General features: G+C 36.3%; 1 protein-coding gene across 2 annotated transcripts in view; it reads right to left on the reverse strand.

The window, feature by feature from the left end:
* The window catches only part of EVI5 (ecotropic viral integration site 5), a 203,065-nt gene that overhangs the window by 79,867 nt on the left and 100,339 nt on the right, over positions 1-22,859 (reverse strand). For both annotated transcript variants that reach the window (XM_090269736.1, XM_090269735.1), the window contains 4 exons: positions 15,612-15,746; positions 13,139-13,279; positions 11,657-11,815; positions 184-330 (listed from right to left, as the gene is read on the reverse strand). In XM_090269736.1, the coding sequence (XP_090125862.1) occupies positions 184-330; positions 11,657-11,815; positions 13,139-13,279; positions 15,612-15,746 (582 nt within the window). The remainder of the gene's footprint in view (positions 1-183; positions 331-11,656; positions 11,816-13,138; positions 13,280-15,611; positions 15,747-22,859) is intronic.

The following is a 22,859-nucleotide window of genomic DNA, read 5'->3' on the forward strand; positions in this document are numbered from 1 at the left end:
CCAGAGCAAGCTGTGCTAACCTAGTCTGAAAGCAACTACCAAACCAAGTTCAGAAAAAGTGAGAAATAAAACTGGCTTCTTAGGGCTTTATTTGATTTTAAGATAATGTAATCAATGCTGAACTAACACAAAAAAAGGCATTTTTATATTGACAAAAACAAACTAGCTACTTGATATATTTACCTTGCATTCAATCTCTGCTTGTTTGCGCTTTGCTTCACTTAATTGAGTAAGTAGACCTTTGTTCTGCGCAGAAAGATACTGCACCTTCTCCTGTAGACTGTTCGCCTCTTGTTCTGCTCTTCGAAGATGGTTACTATTAATCTGGTTCTAATAATAAAAAATATAAATACTTAGGTTATATAGATAAAAGGCCTGAAGAACTTTACAAATTTCTACCTGCCCATTTCATGCTTACACAACATTATAAAAAATGTTTTTATAGGTCAACAAATACTTAAAAACTTTAAAAAAAGAAAAGGATTTATAAAACTGCTTTAAAAATCAAATCATCTAAAAGAATCAGGTCCAGATTAGAAACTGTCATTATAGGTCATTTTATCATTTATACAATAAATACCTATAAACCATAAGGATTTTTACACAGAACTTGAAGGTATTAATTTCTGAAATAGGTAATGTGGTATAAAGTCGCCTATTTAGCAGGAAGAGGATGAACTTAGCTCCTCTTTCCAATTCTCAGAGGAAGGCACAGACTGATTGAAGGTATGATCACCATTTGCTGGACTGTAAACCTGATGTTATGAAATGTATCATGATCATGTCTATATTCTTCTGATGAACAGCACAGTCTATTTTTATGGATCATAGCCTGATTCTGAATTCTGGCTTACTATTTGGTAGTAAAGCAAACTAGTTAATATCTCTTGAGTCTCTACTGCCTCATTTGAAAAATGTATATAAAAATACTACCTATTTCTCATTTGGTTGTCTTCAGGATTAAATGAGATAATACATGTAACAGGCTTAATATAGAAAAAGAACTCAATATAACACTAGCTCCTTAAGTATTATAATTATAGAATATGCTTTAAAAAACCCACACAGACCTTGAATCAACTGACTTGAGATAGTTTTTCCAATCAGGCTTGACTCAGCCTGAATTTTCTCAACCCCAAATTATTCTATTAGAGGCCTGAAAGAAACCGTAGGAATTTTCATAACCAAAAACAATAAAATCTGGCTTCTCATTGAATAGTTCTTCAATCTTGGTCAAGTTACTTAATCCCATCAAACTTCAATACACTGGTATAAGCACAGATTTACCACTTGCCTTTCAAGGCTGTGTTGTGAGAATTATATGAGAAAAGTTTACAAAAGGAGTCCCACACAATGCCTGAAATTAAACAGATACTTAATAAATGCTCAGTTGTTCTTATCATTATACCTGGTCTATCTCATTCTCTGAAAAGGACCCTACCTCTAGTTTTAATAAAAAAATACGGATCATCTAATAGATTTAAGCTCCAAAAATTTCTACCACTTCTAGGTTTCTTCATCTTCATTTTTACTTGTCTTTCTGACTCACAGAAGAGATTCCTCCTTTCTAAGACCATCCTCTATATTATTCTCTTCTTTCTCATTTTCAACTAATACTATCTATCTACTTAGTATTGTATTCAAAATGTCCCACAACCTCTTTCTACTGTCCTGACTTCTACAATTAAAACAAATAACTATACTTCAGAGGGACATACAGTACTTTCAATATAAGTTCCAAAGAATTTCTACAGGTAAAACTTCTCCCTGGACCCCTGGTTACAATTCCATGACCCAAAACTACAAAACACACATAAACAAACCCCCAAAATTGCCTACAAATGAGAAATAGATAAAAAGAGAGAAAAATAGATTTTTAAGAACTCTAGATAAAATCACAGGGATTTTATATATAATATGGTTTATATCCAATAATACTAGACAGAAAAAGAGGCAAAAATATAAGCAAAGCACAAGACACTCTCAAGAAGATTCAGCGAATTTAAAAAAATAATCAAAATACAATTTCTAAAATTAAAACAGCTGCTGATATTAAAAATTCAATTAGAGGGTTAAATAGATTAAATACATTGAAGGAACAATTAATGTCCCAGAAGAAGTCAAGAGACATAGAAAAGAGCATAAGAAAGTTAAAAAACCTGCCTAATAAGGGTTGTAAATAAAATAGAAAAAAAAGGAGGTGAGAGATGATGGTCCAAGACAGCAACTTCTAGCCTTTTTTATCTTATGGAACACATAAACTAATTACTCAAATTCTGCAGCACACCAAAAATTTTATATTTTTTGCAGTTCTGACCAAAAATAAGTATCATTTTGATTTATTCCCACTGAATGGCTATTGCTGTGTTGGCTGTTATCCTTTTTTTATTTGAGAGCATAAAGGAAAGGAGGTCAGTGCCCCTGACTCGATAGTCAGGTATTGCATGTTTTAAAAATTCATGTGGCACACCAGTTGAAAATCGCTGGTCTAGGAGATGATAAGAGTTGAGGCTTTTTATAATTAAAAAAAAAAAAAAGTATAAATCCACATGGGGGAAAGTGAATACCTGGCAGACATATCAACAGGAAAAATATATAGTTTGAGAGTTGTCTGATGAGCCACTGATAGCATTTTCACAACAATTACTGTGTTTATCGTCCTGGCTGGTTTGGCTCAGTGGATTGAGCGTCGGCCTGCGAGCTAAGTGTCGCTGGTTCGATCTTCCAGTCAGGGCACATCAGAGAAGGAAAACTCTGACTCCAAAAAACCTCCGCTGCCTTGCGGCATACCTCTTCAGGGGAAAGGCTAAGGGAGTAAACCCCGACAGAAAATCCGGAGCCGGAGTCCCTAAGGCGGTTTGACGTTGTAGTCAACACCGGCAACTCCTGCGGCGCACCTGAAGCCAAGCTGTATTGACTCCGTCTTTCCCTTGGACCCTTCAGCTGCGAAGAGAGGGGGGGTCTGCTGCATGGGCAACAGCAGACCCTCCATATCACCCTGCCCAGGCTCTGTAGCTTCAGCTTCACTGGAGAGGACACTCCAGCAAGATGTCGATTCAACACGGGAGGAGACAGATACCGTGTCACTCCCGAGTCGGACTGCACAGCCATTCTCGGCGGTGCAGATAGACTCTTAAGAAGCTACACCATCGTCTCTCGAGACGGACGGCTGCCGACGACGACTGTGTTTATCATTTCTAGCACTTGTGATTGATTCTTACAGTTTTCATTTCTTTCCTGACATTACCTATCTGATTTTTACATGTTTTTCACCTTTTCCTTAGAGCCTTTAGCATATTAATCATAGTTATTTTAAACTCCGTGAGACAATTTCAAAATCTGTATTAGATATAAAGCTGGTTCTGTTGATTGCTTTGTCTCTTGGTTGTGTTTTTTCTCTCACCTTGTCCTATGCTTTGTGATTTTTTTTCTGTTGAAAACTGGATATCTTGTACAGGACAGCAGACTAAGGTAAATAGCTTTTATGCCTGGAAATGTGCACACCTTTCCTTCTGCTAGGACATTACTGTGGGGGATTTGAGTTAATCTAGTCAGGCATTGGGTTGGGTTTGAGGTTTGTTGTTTCTGTGGTTACCCTCATTACACCGCAGGCTTCAAATTCCTCTAGCAATATCTTATTTTTAGATTGGGGGCTGGTTTGCCAAAGAGTGTCTTTAGGTCTTCCCTTTGCATAGCACTTCAGAGAGGGTCGGTCTCCAGCATTATTCCACTGTTACCTGTCACAAGAAGTCGGGGGGGGGGGCAGGAAACACCTCTGTCCTGTTGTTCTGATAAAGCCTCAGTCTTAGGCTGTACTGTCCTTGGATCTGAGTACTTGGCCTTCTTGGTGCTCCTGCGCTACACCCAGCTATTGTCCTAGGCACAAAATAAAGTCCTGCTCCTTCTTCACATACAAAGATTTCCCTAGTGCCTCAAGGAGATTAGTGTTCCAAGCAGATTTAACCTTTTATTCCCTAAAATAGGCAAGCAAGAGTGAGTGCTCCTCCTATATTGGCTTCTATTTCCCTCCCTCAGGCCTGTATCACTGGTCTTTCTTAAGACTCATTAATCTTTTTGTAATCCTGTTGAGGTTGAAGAAGAAGCCTTTGAACTCTGCTGCCACCCTGAGCTCTTCACTCTCTAGCCAGCCCACACTTGGCCTCTACCAATTTGGTATTTATTCCATTTGAAATACGCTTAACAGCTTTTGGCTGCTTCTGCCCTTGTCTCTCCTTATATTTGGGGATAGCTGGTTGCCCTCTGACCTCACCTCTCTGGGTTGAACGAAAGTTATGAACTTAAGAATTTCACTGGCTCTTTTTCTTTTTCTTTCTTTTTTTTTTAAATGTATTTTATTGATTATATTGTTCAATAGTTTCAATTTTCTCCCCTTTACTCCCGTCCACCCAGCATCTCCCTCCCCTAGCAATCCCCCCCTCTTTTTCTTTTTCTTAATTGAAAGAGTGGGTGCAATGTTCTTTCTGACTAGAATAGAAATCAGAAGTCTTGATTATGATATACTTGAAATTGTTTTATTTTGTAATTTTCACGTCTTTTTTCTGCTTTTTTCTCCTTTATTGTTTTTTAAAATATTTTATTGATTATACTATTACAGTTGTCCTGATTTTTTCCCCCTTTGCCATCCTCCATCCAGCAGCCCCCACTCCCTTAGGCAATCCCCGTACCATTGTTCATGTCCATGGGTCATGAGTATAAGTTCTTTGGCTTCTCCATTTCCTATACTGTACTTTACACCCCCATGGCTATCCTTTAACTGCCTATTTATACTTCTTAATCCCCTCACTTTTTCACCCATTTCCCCAGACCCCGCCATCTGACAACCATCAAAACCCTCTCTGTATCCATGATCCTGTCTGTTCTTCTTGTTTGCTTAGTTTGTTTTTTAGATTCAACTGTTGATATGTACTTATTGCCATTTTATTGTTTATAGTTTTGATATTATTTTTCTTAAATAAGCCCCTTAAACATTTCATATAATAATGGCTTGGTGATGGTGAACTTCTTTAGTTTTTTCATGTCTGGGAAACTCTTTATCTGCCCTAGAATCTAAATAATAGCTTTTCTGGGTAGAGCAAACTTGGCTGTAGGTCCCTGCTTTTCATGACTTTGAATATCTTGCCAATCCCTTCCAGCCTGCAAAGTTTCTTTTGAGAAAACAACTGACAAGTCTTATGGGAATTCCTCTGTAGGTAACTTCTTTTTTCTTGCTGCTTTTAAGATTCTCTCTTTATATTTAACCTTTGGCATTTTAATTATGAGGTGTCTTGGAGGGGGTCTCTTTGCATACATCTTGTTTGGGACTCTCTGTGCTTCCTGGACTTGCACATCTATTTCCTTCAACCAATTTGGGAAGTTTCCTTTCATTATTTTTTCAAATAGATTTCCAATTTCTTGCTCTTTCCCTTCTCCTTCTGATACCTCTATGATGCGAATGTTGGATCTTTTGAAATTATCCCAGTGGCTATTTATATTATTCTCATGTTTTTTGGTTTCTTGTTTCTTCTTCTTGTTCTGATTGGTTGTTTTTTGCTTCCTTATGTTCTAAATCATTTACATGATTCTCAGCTTCATCCGTTCTACTGTTGTTTCCCTGTAAATTGTTCTTTATTTCAATTAGTGTACTCTTCATTTCTGACTGGATCTTTTTTATGCTGTTGAGGTCCTCACTAAGTTCCCTGAGCATCCTTATACCCAGTGTTTTGAACTCTTCATCTAATAGATTGTTTATCTCCATTTCATTTAGCTCTTTTTCTAGAATTTTGATCTGTTCTTTCATTTGGGCCATGTTTCTTTATCTCCTCGCTTTGGCAGCCTCCCTGTATTTGTTTCTATGTATTAAGATACAGCTTCTTTGACTCAGAATCTTGGTAGTGTGGCCTAATGTAGTAGGTATCCTGTTGGGTCTGGTAGCAAAGCCTCCCTTATCACCTAAGCTGGGTACTCAAGGTACACCCTTCATGTGGGCTGAGTACACCTTCTTCTTATAGTTGAGCCTTGGTTGCTGTTGGCAAATCAATGGGAGGGATTCACCCAGGCCAGCTGCAAGGATTGGCTGTGACCACTGACCACTAACCTCCACTCTCCGTGGAGGATCAGCTGTGTAGTGGTAGGGTGGTAGTGCTCAGACGTGGTCTGTAGCTGTCCTCTGGGTGCACTTGCCCTGAGGTTTCCACGTGGTGCAGAACAATGTCAGCCCCAACCTGTATTTTGTCCAGGGCCACCCTGCCTGAGCTATAAAGCAATCTGAGATGGCTTTGAATTGTGCTGGGCTTGGAGATTCCCAGGTGAAGCCAAGCTGTGAATCTAAGTTCGCTTCTGCCAGTGCTGGTCCTGGGGCTCACTGAGACCAGCTACTGTTTGTTTGGTAGCATTTAAGAAGTTGTGAAGCATGAGCCATGGCCAGCCATTCAAATGAAAAATCAGCTGGGGTAAGCCCATAAATTGGGTGGGGTGGAGTCTCTGGGATCTCCAAGGCGGGTGAAAGAGTGTTAGCCAGATTGATGGAGTCTCAGATATGGCAACAGCTTGCCAGCTCTGTGTAGGAAGGGTTTAGAAAAGGGACAATGGCCTCTGCTTGCCTTGATGCCAGAAACTTCAGTTTCTCTCTGTATTCTCTGGTGCCTTTGAAGCTGCTACTCTGGTGCTGGAGCTCAGAGGGAGCGAGTCTGAGGAGGTGAGTATCTGTGTGTGTTCTTTAAGAGGAACTGCTTGGGGCCCCAGCAGTTTCTTCCACTAACTCAATCCCCACTGGTTTTTGCAGCTGGAAGTTTGAGGACTTATCTTCCTGGCACTGGAACCCTGGGCTGGGGGGTCTGGTGTGGGGCTGGGACTCCTTGCTCCTGAGATATCCCTCCTGAATTTTTATCCACCACACATGGGTGTGGGACCAGTCTGTTCATCACCTCCCTGTCTCTATGCCTCCTTCCAGTCTGGATGGATGCGGTTTCTTTAGTTCTGTAGGTGTTGGACTTCTGAATGATGGTTTTCCTATAGTTTGGTTGTAATTTTGATGTGATTGTGCAAGGAGGCAAGCTGTGTTTACCTATGCCTCTGTCTTGATCAGAAATCTGTCACCTTCTTTATTTTCTTGAAGTTTGCCTTATTTTACCAAACCAGATGCAATAAGACACAGAAAACCTGAAAAGATCTACGACCCTTCAAAAACTAGAATCAATAGTTACTATTCTCACAAAACAGTGTTTGAAGAAATAAATTCCTGTCCATTCAAGATGGAGGTGTAGGCAGACACACTCCACCTCCTTGTGCAACCACAGAAAGAATTACAACCAGATCTCAAAACTAGTAACACCCAGAACCATCAGGAAATTGAGCTGTATGGAAGTCTGACAACCAAGTAATTACAGAACACATGCAGAACCCCCCACTCTGGAATTCACCATCAGAGCAGCAGCTGGAAGGGCACCAGTTGCACAGGGGAAGGGAGTGAAGTGACTGGAATTGGGGAAAGTGCCAGGAGAACTGCCAGAAGCCAAGGGCTGGCACTGTCCCTTCTCCGAGCCCTCACCACACTACCACAAAGCAGTGATGCTGGTTGCCCAGCCCTGGCAATTACCAATGGCTCTGCCCCACACAATTTGCAGGTGCCTTTTCTACACAAGCCATGCTACTAAGACAGGGAATGAAAGCAGCTCTAGCTAATACACAGCAACAAACACAGGGAGGCTGCTAAATTGAGGAGACAAAATAATATGGCCCAAATGCATGAACAGAACAAAACCCCAGAAAAAGAACTAAGTGAAATGGAGATAGCCAACCTATCAGATGCAGAGTTCCAAACACTGCTTATCAAAATGCTCAGAAGTCCTTGAGTATGGCAAAAAAATAAAGGAAGAGAGAAACAAAGAGTAATCCACAGGAAACTGACAGAGAAGGGGGAAGGAAGCTGAGATTCAAGCCAATGATTTGGAGTGTAAGGAAGAGATAAACATTTAACCAAAACAAAAAGAAGAAATAAGAATTCAAAAAAATGAGGACAGGCTTAGAAACCTCAGGGACATCTCCAAACATGTCAACATCTAAATCATAGGGATGCCAGAAGGAGAAGAGGAAGAGCAAGAAATTGAAAACTTACTTGAAAAATTAATGAGAGAAAACTTCCTCATTTGGTGAAGGAAATAGACATACAAGTCCAGGAAGCACAGAGTCCCAAATAAGTTGGACCCAAAGAGTAACACACCAAGACATATCATAATTAAAATGCCAAAGGCTAAAGATAAAGAGAGAATCACTTTTTAAACAGATTTTATTTATTTATTTTTAGAGAGAGGGGAAGGAAGGGAGAATGGGCAAGAGAAACATTAATGTGTGGTTGCCTCTCACATGCCCCCAACTGGGGACCTGTCCCACAGCCTAGGCATGTGCCCTGACTGGGAAATGAACCAGTGCCCCTTTGTTTTGCAGGCTAGCACTCAATCCACTGAGCTACACCAGCCAGGGCAAGAGAGAATCTTTTTTTTTAAACATTTTTAAAAAATAATTTATTTACTTGTTTGTTTATTTATTTTTAGAGAGAGGGGAAAGGAGAAAGGGAGAAAAACACCTCTGTGTGGTTGCCTTTCACTCGCACCCCCAACTGGGGACCTGATGTGCAACCTAGTTATGTGCCCTGACTGGGAATCGAACCAGTGACACTTGGTTCACAGGCCGATGCTCAATCCACTGAGCCACACCAGCCAGGGCAAGAGAGAATCTTAAAAGCAGCATGAGAAAAGTAGAGTTACCTACAAAGAAGTTCTCATAGACTATCACAGACTTCTCAAAAGAAACTTTGCAGGCAAGAAGGGACTGGCAAGAAGTATTCAGAGTGATGAAATGCAAGGAACTACAACCAAGATTACTCTATCCAGCAAAGCTAGCATTTAGAATGGAAGGGCAGATAAAGTGCTTCCAGACAAGGTAAAGCTAAAGGAATTCATCACCACCAAGTCATTATTACAGGAAATGTTAAAGGGACATATTTAAGAAAAAGAAGATCAAAACCATGAACATTAAAAATGCAACAAATTCACAACTATCAACAACTGAATCTAAAAGAAAAAACAAACTAAGCAAACAACCAGAACAGAAATAGAATCAAAGATATGGAGATAATTTGGAGGATTATAAACTGGGAGGGGGGAGGCAGAGAATGGGAAAATGGTGAGGGATTAAGAAGCATAATTGGTAGGAATAAAACAGACACAGGGATGTTAAGAATAGTAAAGGAAATGGTGAAGCCAAAGAACTTGTTTGCATTATCCATGGATATGAACTAAGGCAGGGGATTGCTGGAAGGAATGGGGGTACCAGGTGGAGAGGGGCAACAGGGGAAAAATTGGGACAATTGTAATAGCATAATCAATAAAGTATACTTAAAAAATAAATTCCAGAAATATTAAAGTAAAGGGTAATTCCAATCTTACATAAAATTTCTGAGAGCAGAAAAAGATAAAATACAACGTACCTCATTAGTCTTGGGACAAAAATCAGGAAACAGTCTCTCCAGAAAGGAAAATATGGTACGATCTAACTTAGATACAAAGAAAAATCTACAGTATTAAAAACCTGAATCCAGCTATGGGACTGTGTTGTATGTGTTTCTGAGCAAGTGTTCTATCACAAATGTGTTTGCTTTTTAGTACTTTAATAACTCTATTTCAATGTAACTGGTTTGCTTTATAATCCTACATAGATTTATTGTATGCATTAAAAAACATTATTTTGAGGGGGTCCATAGGCTTCAGGCTGCAAAAGGGATTCATAGCACACAAAAAAATAATAAAAACTCCTGCACTGAAGAAACTTACAGATATACGCAAGGAAACGTGCAAGAATGTTCAGAGCAGCACTGATTGTTATAGCAAATTTGGTACAAAGAGGAGAGAAGGTCAATAAACTAAGATATACACACTAGGTGGATTTCTCTAGAAGTCATTAAAAATGAAGGAACTGGAGTTATTTGTATCAACAAGGACAGGGACACATGTCTCAATCTGGGTGCTGGATACTTGGATGTTTGATACAAAACTCTCTGAATAACTAATATAGCATTACCATTACATCACACTGTTTTTATTTATTTTTCTCATTTTGCAATGTGAAAACTTCATGGATCATCTCCAGTTAAAGCACTGGCACTTAGAAACCATTCCTCTTCCAGCAAAATTCACCCAAAAATCATACTCATCAGTCATGCACAATTCAAAATACAAATTCCCTAGGAAGCCTTCCCCCAAACCACCTAGCTGGAATTATTTTCCACTCCTATTCCCCACAGCAATTTCCATCTAACTCTCTAATTACCATGTTTCTGAATTACATATTTTTCCAGTTGTATTAAGATATAATTGACATATAGCACTGTATAAACCTAAAGTGTACAGCATATTGACCTGACTTATGTAGTTATTAAGTGATTAGTACAATATTTAGTTATCATCAATCGTCTCAGATAGTAAATTATATTAAATATAGTTTGTGAATGCCTGATTCCTCAAGTATAAGTTCTTTGAAGGCTGGACAGTACTTTGTATTCACAAGTTCTCAAAACCGCATTTGTTGAATTCAACCTACACCCACTCTAAAATAAATCCGGAACATGGCTTAAAAGCTATGTTTGCAATCTTTAGTATCTATACTGATATAAAATTGTAAAAATACAACTTCCCACTATAAAAGATAGATTTCTACTTTACATTATATTACTGTTATTTTAATTGCAATGAAAAATACAAGGAAATAACTCTGAACAATGTAAAATGAAATATATTTAATTTAAAAGATTTACATATATTCATGTTATGTTCAGGTTGGAATGATCGTTTCTTTTTTTTGCACATGGGCATTCAGAGTGATACATGAGTTAACTATGCCCCCTACTGACGAATACGTATTTTTTGAAGACAAAATAACATTACAGAGAATAGAGAATATGATCTACACAAATGCACAACATAAAAACCAAATGTAACTTTATAATAAAAATGGATTTCATAAAAAGGACCTTTCATATCTCAAGTATATTTAATATAGTTTATTAGAGAAATGGGGACTTGAGAAGAATTATAATTTTAGAATTGATGCTGAGAATCCCCACATTAAACAATTTTCGGAAGCATTGTTCACCCTACATTCTAGATCAGTGGTTCTCAACCACGGAATTTTTCCAAGGACATTAGACAACATGTGGAGACATTTTAGCCAGTACAACACAGGGTGGGGGACAGGGAGGTACTCGGTGCTGCTGGCACCTAGCAGGTAGAGGTCAGGGATGCTGTTAGTCATCTTAAAATGCACAGCAAAGTCCCCAAAATAAAAACTTATCTGGTCCAAAATGCTAACAGTTTAAGGCTGAGAAATTTTGCTCTATGTGAGTATTCCCTCCTGAGTTACGTAATAAGGCAACAAAGTCAAATGGAATATTATGACTTGCTTAAACTTTGCTGAATGTGTCAAAGAGTTAAATCTCTGATATCAAAGAAAACATTTTTAGCCCTTCTTATTTGGGCTACAAAATTGTAGTCTAGACAGTTTTGTACGTCCATCTTTTAGCTCTATTCTAGAGATGATACAATCTGTGCATAAACTTTTGATCTGCTAATGATATTTTTAAAAATTATTGGGCTTTCTGCCATACCTGTGTTTCCATTTCCATCATCCTCTGTTTTATTTCTCTTATTTCTGCCTGTGTCTCTGCTTCTCTAAGTCGAATAGTCATCAGTTCATCTTGTAACTCATTCACAGCACTTTTTTTAGGTGGGTCTTTCCATCTCCCAGTAGTACGAGCTAAGTGGCGCTGAAACACAAAAAACTGTATGGCAACAAATATTCCCAATATCAAAATAAGAGCTAACTTTACTGAACAACTACGTCAGATCCAGTACTATATTAAGCACACTATAGACATTATTTTATTTAATATCCAGAAAATCTAAACAGACACTATTATGTTCATTGCACAGGTATGAAAATGGAAATTGTGATTAAATAACTTCAGAAAGATCACACTGCAGATCTCACTGCCAGTACATTGCAGATTTTGGAAAACTCAGATATAGTTCAATTTTTTACACTGTGAATTAATTATTGTAAACAATACAAATTCTACCCTAAATTTTTAATGAGATATTCATTTTTTATAACAAAATTCCAAGAAAAGGGAAAAAACGAGGTCATTCATGAAGTAAGGAAGCAATATTAGAATTTAAAAGCAGTGTGCTCAAAATTCCTGTGGGGAAAGGTTGTTTGTTTTTAATTTCCAGTTTATTACTTCCTCATACTTTGCTAGATGCATCACCTACCCCAAATTCAAACCAAGATCACTACCCTGAAATACTGTCTGGTTTTTGTTTTCTTCCCTCTTTCCCTTCTGTTTTATAAATTCTGGTTTTTGGTTCCTTGTCAACAGTTTCCCTCATATGTAAATATATTTGTTGGCATATAACTGGCTAAATATCTGATTTATTTGTGAGATACCAATTTTCAAAAGAAGTCACAAACTTATAGACAAATTTATATTTGTGTCAGCCTTCTACTATTTCATACTGAAAAACAGATGAAAAATCAACAGAAGAAATATGTACTATTTAAAGAATTATTTCGCATGTAAACAAAGAACAGACTAATAGTTACAGGGGGGAGGGGAAAGAGGGGGTAAGTCGGGGAAGGGTTTAGCAAAGGAACGAGTATCAATGACCCGTGGACATGGACAACAAGGTGGGGACTGACTGTGGGAGAAGGGGTGGGCTGGGTGGGGAGGAACAATGGGGGAAAAAGTGGGACAACTGTAATAGAAAAACAATAAATAAATTAAAAATTTTTTTTAAGAATTATTTCTTTAAAGTCCTTAGAAAAAGTTATATAAATTACAATGGTATAATAACAAAAATATGACTTGATCTCTATCATATCTTCTGTTTAATTATAAGAGTTAAAAAAGGGAGAAACAGTTTAAAGGTACTTTCAATTTATAAATGCTCTCAGTTGTGTACATGATACAGGGTCTTTCATACTTTAAACTCATATCCTAGGATTGGTCATCAACTACTTCAAACTCACACAAACTAAATATTCAGGTTTTACCTTCTTTTTAAAAAGCACACAAAATATATTAATATACCTGCCAGTGCTCCTCTAAATCTCTGACTTGTTGTCTAAGTTCTTTCAAACCCATAATAGCTTCTGCTTCTCTCAGTTTCACAGCAATGAGCTCCTCTTGAAGCCTTGCAATATTATTCTCATCAGGAAAGGAGTTGTTTCTCTAAACCAAAAGAACATTGAATTGGGAATTTTTTAATTTAAAGAATAAAATAAAATAAAGCATATAGAAATAAGAGCTATTTGTCCCATATGTAATTAGTTAATTTTATACAATTTTATTGAAATAATAATTTACAAACCGTAAAACTTACCCTTTTAATGTATACTAGTCAGTAGTTTTTAAGAGTATTCACAGGGTTGTGCAGTCATGATCATGATCTAACTTCAAAACATTTCATCATCCCCCAAAAGAAACCCTACACCCATTACCAGTCACTCCACATTTCCCCGCCCTCCAGCCCTCGGCAACTCCTAATCTACTTTCTGTCTCTATGGATTTGCCTCTTCAGGACATTTCATATAAATGAAATCACACAATACGTGGCCCTTTACGACTAGCTTCTTTCACTTAGCATGTTTTGAAGTTTCATTCCTTTTTATTGCCAACTTATGTTCCATTATATGACTATACCACATTTTATTCATCCATTTGCCAGCATTGTTTCCACTTTTTTGGCTAGTATGACTAATGCTGCTATGACCATTTGTATAAATGTTTTTGTGTGGACCTATGTTTTTAATTTTCTTGAGTATGTATCAAGGAGCAGAACTATTGAATCAGATGGCAATTCCACATTTAACTTTTAAGAAACTGTCAAACTTTTCCAAAGCAGCTGCACTGTTTTACATACCCACAGGAATGTGTGAGGGTAACTACTTCACAGAAAGTCTACCTCTGCTTTGTTTAATACAATACTAATGAGAGTTGCAAAATGAAGCATAAACATCATTCATATTTAAAGACTTATGGAAAGAATAGTCTAAAATCTCTGTATATTAGCCACTATTTATGTCAATAGTGACAAAATTAATACCAAGATGATCCAAATATTTGTTTCAAGGGTACAAGATTTAGATTACTCTCCTATCCTGAAAGACCCACCTTAGGATATAGGGTAGCCCTGTATTAAACTACTTTGGGGAGTGACCAAGAGATCCTAAATGAGGCCTCCAGTAAAAGCTCCTTAGGTAAACTGAGGTCCTAAGGAGATTAACTTGAATCTATAAAATTTTCTCTCTAAAATATTTCATGGTACACCTGAAGATTTAGCCCACATGATTATGGAATAAAGTTATTCTTGCCAACTATACATTTTTATAATGAACTTTAAATATTTTCTCTATTCAAAACCAGAAATTTACTGCTTGTGCATGAAAGAGAGAACCCTGCACGAAGAAATTAACCATAGGAGGCACAAAACCTTCCAATTTCCTTTCCTTTCTACTCAATACCATGAATACCAACAAAGCTACTTAAGAAGTCCATTTTTAAGTTGTACTCTAGGACATTTCTTATTACCAAAAATTCACAATGGAGAGATTCAGATTCTTATCTAAATTATGGAGCCCAGAATACTCCTAAGTTGCATTTAGAGACCAAATATGTTAGGCATTTTTCACAGCTTTCTTGTAGGCCTTTTTCTCAATAAATAAGATAATAAATTTTCTAAAAATATAAAAATAGTAAGCACATTTCTAGCAGAATTATTCCACTACTGATTGTAGTTATATCCTGCTTGAATTCATTAACAAATAGCTAAGAACAACTTGAGTCTGTCATGTTTGTTATTTGTGAGCCTTTGATTCAATAGCTAGATATTCCCAGGGATGAAAGGAACAAATACAACACAAGAGCCCAAGCCATTAATGATTTTACAGACAAGAAAGTAGAGTTTGTTATCTAGAACACAGACTCTCAAGTCTGAGGGTTATAAGAAACCTAAATGCACTTCTATTTCCACTACTTGCCTAATCCTTAAAGTTCTTTAATGACTTTGAAAAGAGGTAAGTTAGCTTCTGTAGTATACCTCAGGCTAAGATCTTCCTACACATCCTAAGGTGGCTACTGTAGCTTGGAAAGTTATAACAGTTACACCCAGATGAAATTTTCCTTGAAATGTTTATGTATTAATCATATTCAACCTCTTACAGATGAAGATATTACAATATTTGAGAACAACAGTTAATTTCCATCCCCTAAGTTTCTTTTCTCCAACATTTAAATATTATTCATATCAAAATTACCCTGATTGTTTTCCTCTAAAAGGATTCTAATCTCCATTTTCCCCTTAAATATGGGGCTTTGAGTAGGATGGCAACAACAAAGAATAACTGTGACTCATTTTTTTCCCTTTCCTCTCTCAGTAATGAACATGTAAGGTTTCTAATGCGTAAAAACACCAAGTCCAATTTAAGAGCTTAATAAGTACTTAACAAGTATCTATTACATGTCCTATCTAATTTGGGAGGAACAGCATTTCTGTTGTTCTCACCTTCTCTAAATCCAGGACCTTATCCTGCATCTCCTTCAGTGCACACTGAGACTCAGCTTCACTCAGACGGGCTTGAACCAATTCTTTCTCCAGCTGCAGCACAAAGTCTTCGTTGTAGCTGGAACTGCATTTATGCTACAAATTACAGAATTATAGACATATACTCAGATTTCATGAAGCATGAACATGTATATACAATAGAAATAAATGCAATTGCACAGCACAGTGATTAAGGGCAACCAAACAGTAGAAGTTCCATCTACCCAATATTTTCAGTATATCTCCTGCAATTAACTGTCCAATGAATAAAAAAGTCCAGGTTTGATATCCATTAAAGATGATCACATTATTGGGTGTTGATTACTACTTATTACACTAATTGAGTCCAATTAATAGAAAATAGTAGCTTTTTATCTTTCTATCCATCTAGACACTAAGACTGTATCTGACTCTGTAGACCTACACTGTACAATAGCGGAGCCATTAGCCACATGCAGCTACTGAACACCTGAAATGTGGCCAGGCCAAATTGAGAAAAGTTGTAAGTGCAAAATACAAACTGGATTTTGAAAATATGAAATACAAAAGGCAAAATATCTCATTAATAACTTTTGTATTGATTACCTGTTCAAGTAATATATTGAATACTCTGAGTTAAACAAAAATATTAATATCTGTAATTATTAATTAGTACTTTTAATGTGGCATTTTAAATTCATTTGTGGCTCACATTATATTACTATTGGACAGTATTGTTATAGACTACAGAAGACAAGTACACATTTACTGAAAATTCTATTTTAATATAATAGAAATAAAAACAAGGGATCCACAATAACGTGAATCATCCTAAATTCCAGCAGAACAAAAATGTAGTTTAGAAATGTAGATCTCTTTAAAGATATGCATGAAAACAATTGCTGGAAGCAGAGAAAACTGCAGATGCTGCGTGAACACAAGGACCATGGAAGCATGAAACCTTTCCATTTCTTTTCCTACTCTGTAATGTTAATACCAATGCAGCCACTTAAGAAATCCCTTTTAAACCAGTTTCTATACACACGTTGTTCTAAGAAAGCAAAAATATATCTAATTCACCACAATAAAAGACTTCCTAAAATAAGCTATCACTTCATATTTAATTCATGTAGTAAAGAAAAAGTGGCAACCCAAAAATTCAAAATAAAGTCATAGAAAACAATCTCCTACTGAACTAACATCAGGAAAGAAGAGTTTCTTTTACTCTTCAGTACATTAGGAACAAAATAGATGTTAAACTAAAACTCTATTTAAAAACTATAAAGTGCTTAATTAAAATATATGGTACTCCCCTGCCTGTTACCAAGAAAGATAAAGACATTTTAAAAAATAAATAGTTCAGTTATTAAGCAAATGAGGACCTTAATTCAATGTATTACACATTAGTTCTCCTAGTAATTTTCTTTTAAAGCATTTCAATACAAGTACTTCCACAACAGGTATATCACATTAGCAAATACTTACCTTACATATATCCCCCTCCTATCATAGCTGTCATACCAGGTCGGTATCATTATTTAATATTTGATATTACCTTTCACACTAAGTTGAAATGAATAGAAGACATTTTTACAGTTCTTTCACCCGGACCCTATGTTTTTGAGCCTGAGGAAGTTTTGATTCCACATTTAGTAATACCAATGTGTTACTGAAAATTATACAAACACTGATATACTTTTAAGAAGTATTCAGAATGAATCTACCTTCACAAAGCCACTTTCACCCTGGCCAATTGTCTTCATATGCATTTTTATTGGACAAAAAAGTATTTTCATTGAAATTAATTCTTAATATTGATATGGTCTCACTAAACAGATTCTGCACTTTAGTACCGCAGCTTGGAGAGTTAGAAAAGGCTCTAGAATTTGTCTGAATGGTTGGCTGAAACATGAACCAAAAGGTGACCCACGATGAGTGAATTGGAAATGCTGGATATACCTTGGTTTAATGTAGAGGAAAAAATTGGTGAAAAGGAAATTTGGGGAAGCTGTATGTACGTAGTCCTCTCTGAATAGGCTGAAAATGTGAAGAGATTTGTCTCCAATGTGATTGCTCACTGAAGGGTGGGCTCAGTAGAGGAGGATTTTAAAATCAGTTGCATAGGATGACCCATTCTGTGGATACCAGTCAGCCTTCTTCCCAGCCACCCCTGTCACCTCTTAGTATTATCATGTCCCAATAACAGGCTTATGGACAAAGTGGCCATGGAAACAAGGGTGGAAGTTATGCATGGGCTCAACAACATGGCCTGCCACTCACTGAGGCTATGGCTGCTGCTAAATGTCTAGTCTGCCAGCAGCAGACACCAATACCGAGCCCCTGATATGACACCATTGCCCAGTGTGATTAGCCAGCTACCTGGAGGCAGGCTGATTCCACTAGTCAGCTTCATGGAGGAGCAGCATTTTGTCCTTACTAGAGTAGACACTGACTCTGGATTTGGATTTCGCATTCCCATCTATGGACTTAAAGAGTGCCTTATCCACCAGCATGGTATTGCACATAGCATTTCTTCTGATAAAGGAAGTCACCTCACAGCAAAAGGGCAATGATGGGCCCAACCTCATGGAATTTACCCACCTTATCATGTTCCCTAACATTCTGAAGCAAATGGCTTGACAGAAGAGTGAAATGGCCTTTTGAAGACTCAGTTACAGTGCCAGCTAGGGGGCAATACCCTGCAGGGTGGTAGCAAGGTTCTCCTTAAGTATGAATACGCTTTCAATCAGCGTCCAGTGTGTGGTGCTGTTTCTTCCATAATAAGGATTCAGACACGGCGATCAAGCAGTGGAAATAGGAGTGATAACACTCATTGTTACCCCTTGTGAGTCACCACCAGCAAAAGATCTGCTTTGAGACTTTTTACTCTGCTGGTCTAAAGATCTTATTTCCAGAGGGAGGAATGCTTCCACCAAGAGACACAACAATAATGTTACTAAACTGGAAGTGAAGACTCACCTGGCCACTTTGGGATCCTCATGCCTCTGAATCAATAGGCAAAGAAGGGAGTTATGGTGTTGGCTGGGGTGACTGATCCTGACTACCGAGGAGAAACTAGACTACTATTCCACAATAGAGATTAGGAAAAAATATGTCTGGAATATAGGATATCCTTTAGGGTCTCCTAGTATTATCATGTCCCATGATTAAGGTCAATGAAAAATTACAAAAACCTAATCTAGAAAGGATTACTGAGGACCCAGACCCTTCAGAAATAAAGATTTGAGTCACCCCACCAGGTAAAAAACTGTGACCAACTGCGGTACTTGTTGAAAGCAAAGGAAATACAGAGTGAATACCTGAAGAAGGTATCAGCAATAAATAAATAGTAGCTACCACAACGTGACCTGTCACAGAAATGAGGATGGTAACTGTCATGAGTAGTTCCTTTTAATTTTGCTATGAATATGTTTGTTTGTGTGTCTATATCCATCTTCTTTCCTCTTACTCCATTATGTAATATAAGATGCATTAACTTTATATCATATAACTATATAAGTATTGTTAATTTTACATCTTAATATTTAAGTTACAGGATTTTGAGAAAATATCACTCGAGGACTTTAGCTTCTCTTCTGGGGAAGGCATTAGTACATTTTTGGTTGTGTGCACAAGAACTATATCATATTAGGCAGAATTATGACCTTGTTATTGTTATTGTCTTATGTGGAGATTAAGGAGATGCACACAGGTGCCAAGTTAATAAGGGCTGAATTTATGATGATTAATTTTATGACTACTTGACTAGGCCTTGGGATGACCACATTAGGGAAAAAATTATTATTTATAAAACAGGTCTTAAAATTTATAGTGATAATGACAAGAATGATAGCACCTAATATCTAGTGAGTACTTATTATGTGCTACACTAACATTAAGCACTTTGTATTCTCATTTAACCCTCACCACTTCTTTATTTTAAATTCGTTATTTATTAAACTACAGTTGACATAAAATATTATATTAGTTTCAGATGTACAACATAGTGGTTCGGCATTTATAAACTTTGCAATGGGATCACCACAATGAATCTAGCAACCATATGTAACCATATAAAGTTATTATAATATTACTATTTTTCCTATGCTGTACATTACATCCCCATGACTTACTAATAAGGTAACTCAAAAGACTCAGCAAGGTTAAGCAGCAATCAGCAGTTCTGTTAATCAGGAGTATAAACTACAGAACCTATGTTCTTAGCTTCTAGGTCCTATAACAATTGAAATAATACAGGGTAGGTTTACAGTTGTAAGTATGTGAAACACAGAGTTTGTTCTTGTATTATTAGTTATTAATACTGTATTATTTTCCATATGAAAAACTGTAAACCTACTTTTGCCCCACCCTATTTTAAGGAGCTTGATATATTGTTTTTAACACACTGTTCTAAGAATCAATGGTATAGAATTTGAAATCTAAGCATCTAAAAAAATTTACACCTCTCACATAATGTCCTATAATAAGAAATTCTGAGAAGAGTATAGTCATACCTCAGTACTCGTCGGCTTCAGAATTCATCAAACCCTGCACTCATCACATTTTGACAAGAAAAAGATGTTTCAGCACTCGGCGCTTGCTCAGGACCCGTTGCCCTTGCTAGAACTTGTATGAGTCACAATACCACCCCGCAAGAGAAAATGCTCCATTGTTTGGTACCCATCGATTTCACTCGTCACAAGTTCCAGAACAAATTAACGAGTACCAAGGTACCACTGTATTTCACATTCAAATTAGTAACTTGGACAAATATTCAATTTGTTTTACCAGATGACAACTGTCACAATTAGGATGGCTGATAACTCAGCAAGGGGTAATTTATTTAAAAGGCTATAAATAATGATTTCTCTACACTTACATCAAGTTCACTTTTGTCAATGACTCTCTTAATGTTCCTGTGATATCAGCAATGCCATTCTAATGAAATTGACAGAAAAAAAATTTTTTACTAGGTGGAGTTCTGCTTTTCAATCCCATGTGCTTTTCTGGTTTGCAGAAGTTACAAAGGTAAAGATAAGCTAGAAAGCCCTTAGTAATCTTGCTTGTGTCTTGAGTAAAAAAAAAAGAATCAATTCTCAAAATCAATGTTTGAAGGACCTGTGAGTGATACAGTGAGCAGCAAATATTTGTAGTTAAAAAGGTTTCTTGTATCATTAAGTAAAAAAAAAAAAAAAATCCAAATTGGAAAAAGGATGGTCTATACAGATGTATTGATGGTCTCTAAATTTAATTATACATTAAGCAACTAAAGTTTAAGACCTGACAATTGTATGCCCTCTTCAGGAACTCATACATTTCATGAAACCCAGTATTCTACTTTGTGGCATTTTTTACAACACTAATTAAATAATTAACTATGCAATTATTTTTTTAAAATTCTATCGCTATATACATTATACAAGCAATGCTAGGGATAGTTTGAATGACTGATTTACTACTGTACTGTCAGAACAAATCTGTGCTTTTCATAGTAGGTGAGCAAACAGTGTTTATTGAATAAGTTAGTCAACTTTTGGTTTTAAAAACAACAATAACAAAACCCCTCAATTATACATTTTATATTAAATATGGGGAGTGGGAAATGAATGTGGCAAAAATAACATAAAAAATTCATTTGTTTCAAAAATGAAATTCATAATAATGTGGAAATATGGTACATTTCTAATGTCACATTTAAAGCACCTAAAAAAACTACGATTACACAAGGCAAGTAGTCCAGAATAGGTTTCTATACCACAAGACAAAATTACAACAGAAAAAAATTAAATAAAAAGTTAGATCTTGCTCTCCCTCTCAGCATATGATCCCCCCAAAAGGTCTGTAATCCTCCCTACTACATGCTCCAAATAGTCTTTTAAAAAATTCCAGGCAGAATGGATGTATTATTAAAAGATTTGCCATACTGAATTTTTTAAAAATTTGCTACATCATTTTAAAATAATTTCTTTCCAACATCTGAAAAATTACATATATCCTTTAAGATGTAAGTTTATCTTAACTGCAAGATTTTTTTAATGCTGAAAAATGTTAAAACAATTACTACCATTATAGTGAACCCTCATTTATTATTTTAAACTGAAAAGAAAAAATAACTATGTATGAATGTAAAACATCTAATCTTAGACTAAGGTCAAAATTAGTCTTGGAATAAAACCTGTGTCCATATTTATAGGCATATTGACCAACAGCCTAAGAGTTTACCAAACTCTGAAATTGTAAAGTCATCACTCCATTTTGGATTTTTAGAAAGACATATCAGTTTACAATACATTACAAATCAAATGGCTTTTTCTTTAAGTGCCACTAAAGTAGAGCTAAAGCAGTGTTATAACACAGGAAGGGATGTTAAACATTAACTTCAATATTCATAAAGAAAAAGAAAACCACTAGTTAAATCAGGTGTAGGGCAATTCCTAAATGCTGCCGAACAAACACATTTTCTAAATTAAATTATCTAAAAGATTTCACAACTTCCACTAACAGATAGTTTTTAGTTTAATAAAGTTTATTCATGAGCTCAATCTAAGATTAGATTTTATTTTTCATATCAAATCCTTGGTACTTAAAAGTATCACACAATTCTTTCCTAATTTCCACTAGAATTACAGGAAACAAAAGGAAGGTCAGAAGAAATCTTGTCTAGCCTCCCCTTAAGTACTTCCTAGTACAAAGGTCCCAAGAACTTCGAAAGGCAATCATTTCAGCATTAGACAGCTTTAACTGTTACGAGTCCTTATTCTTTATGCTGATCCTAGCCAACGAACTGCTGGACAAAACTGTTTATTCAGGGTACTGGAATGATAAGCAGTCATGTGGAGGCAAAAAGCTTTTAAACAGATCAAGCAAGATTCTAAGACAGGTGATCTAATCAGGAAAAACTGTCCAATATAAAACACTCAAAAGGGACAGAGTCAGGAGAGGCAACTGTATGACATTTTTGGATCATTTATTGTATCATTCCTACTTCTATAGGCTTCCTGGAAAAACTGACATGGAACATGTAAAATAAATACTTAAAGGGACAGTTTAATCTAATGCTTGATTCATCTTATGCTTAGTTTAATATTTATTTAATTTAAAATTTAACATTTACTTAGCATTTAATGTATATAATGCATACTAAATACTAGTGTATATATATTTATTTAGCGTACGCATATATTTAGTGTATACAAAATTTACTAAATACTAAATTCAATAATAAATTAA

This window comes from Furipterus horrens, unplaced genomic scaffold (genome assembly GCF_987537825.1).
Source record: "Furipterus horrens unplaced genomic scaffold, mFurHor1.1.pri manual_scaffold_3, whole genome shotgun sequence".
Classification (NCBI taxonomy): domain Eukaryota; kingdom Metazoa; phylum Chordata; class Mammalia; order Chiroptera; family Furipteridae; genus Furipterus; species Furipterus horrens.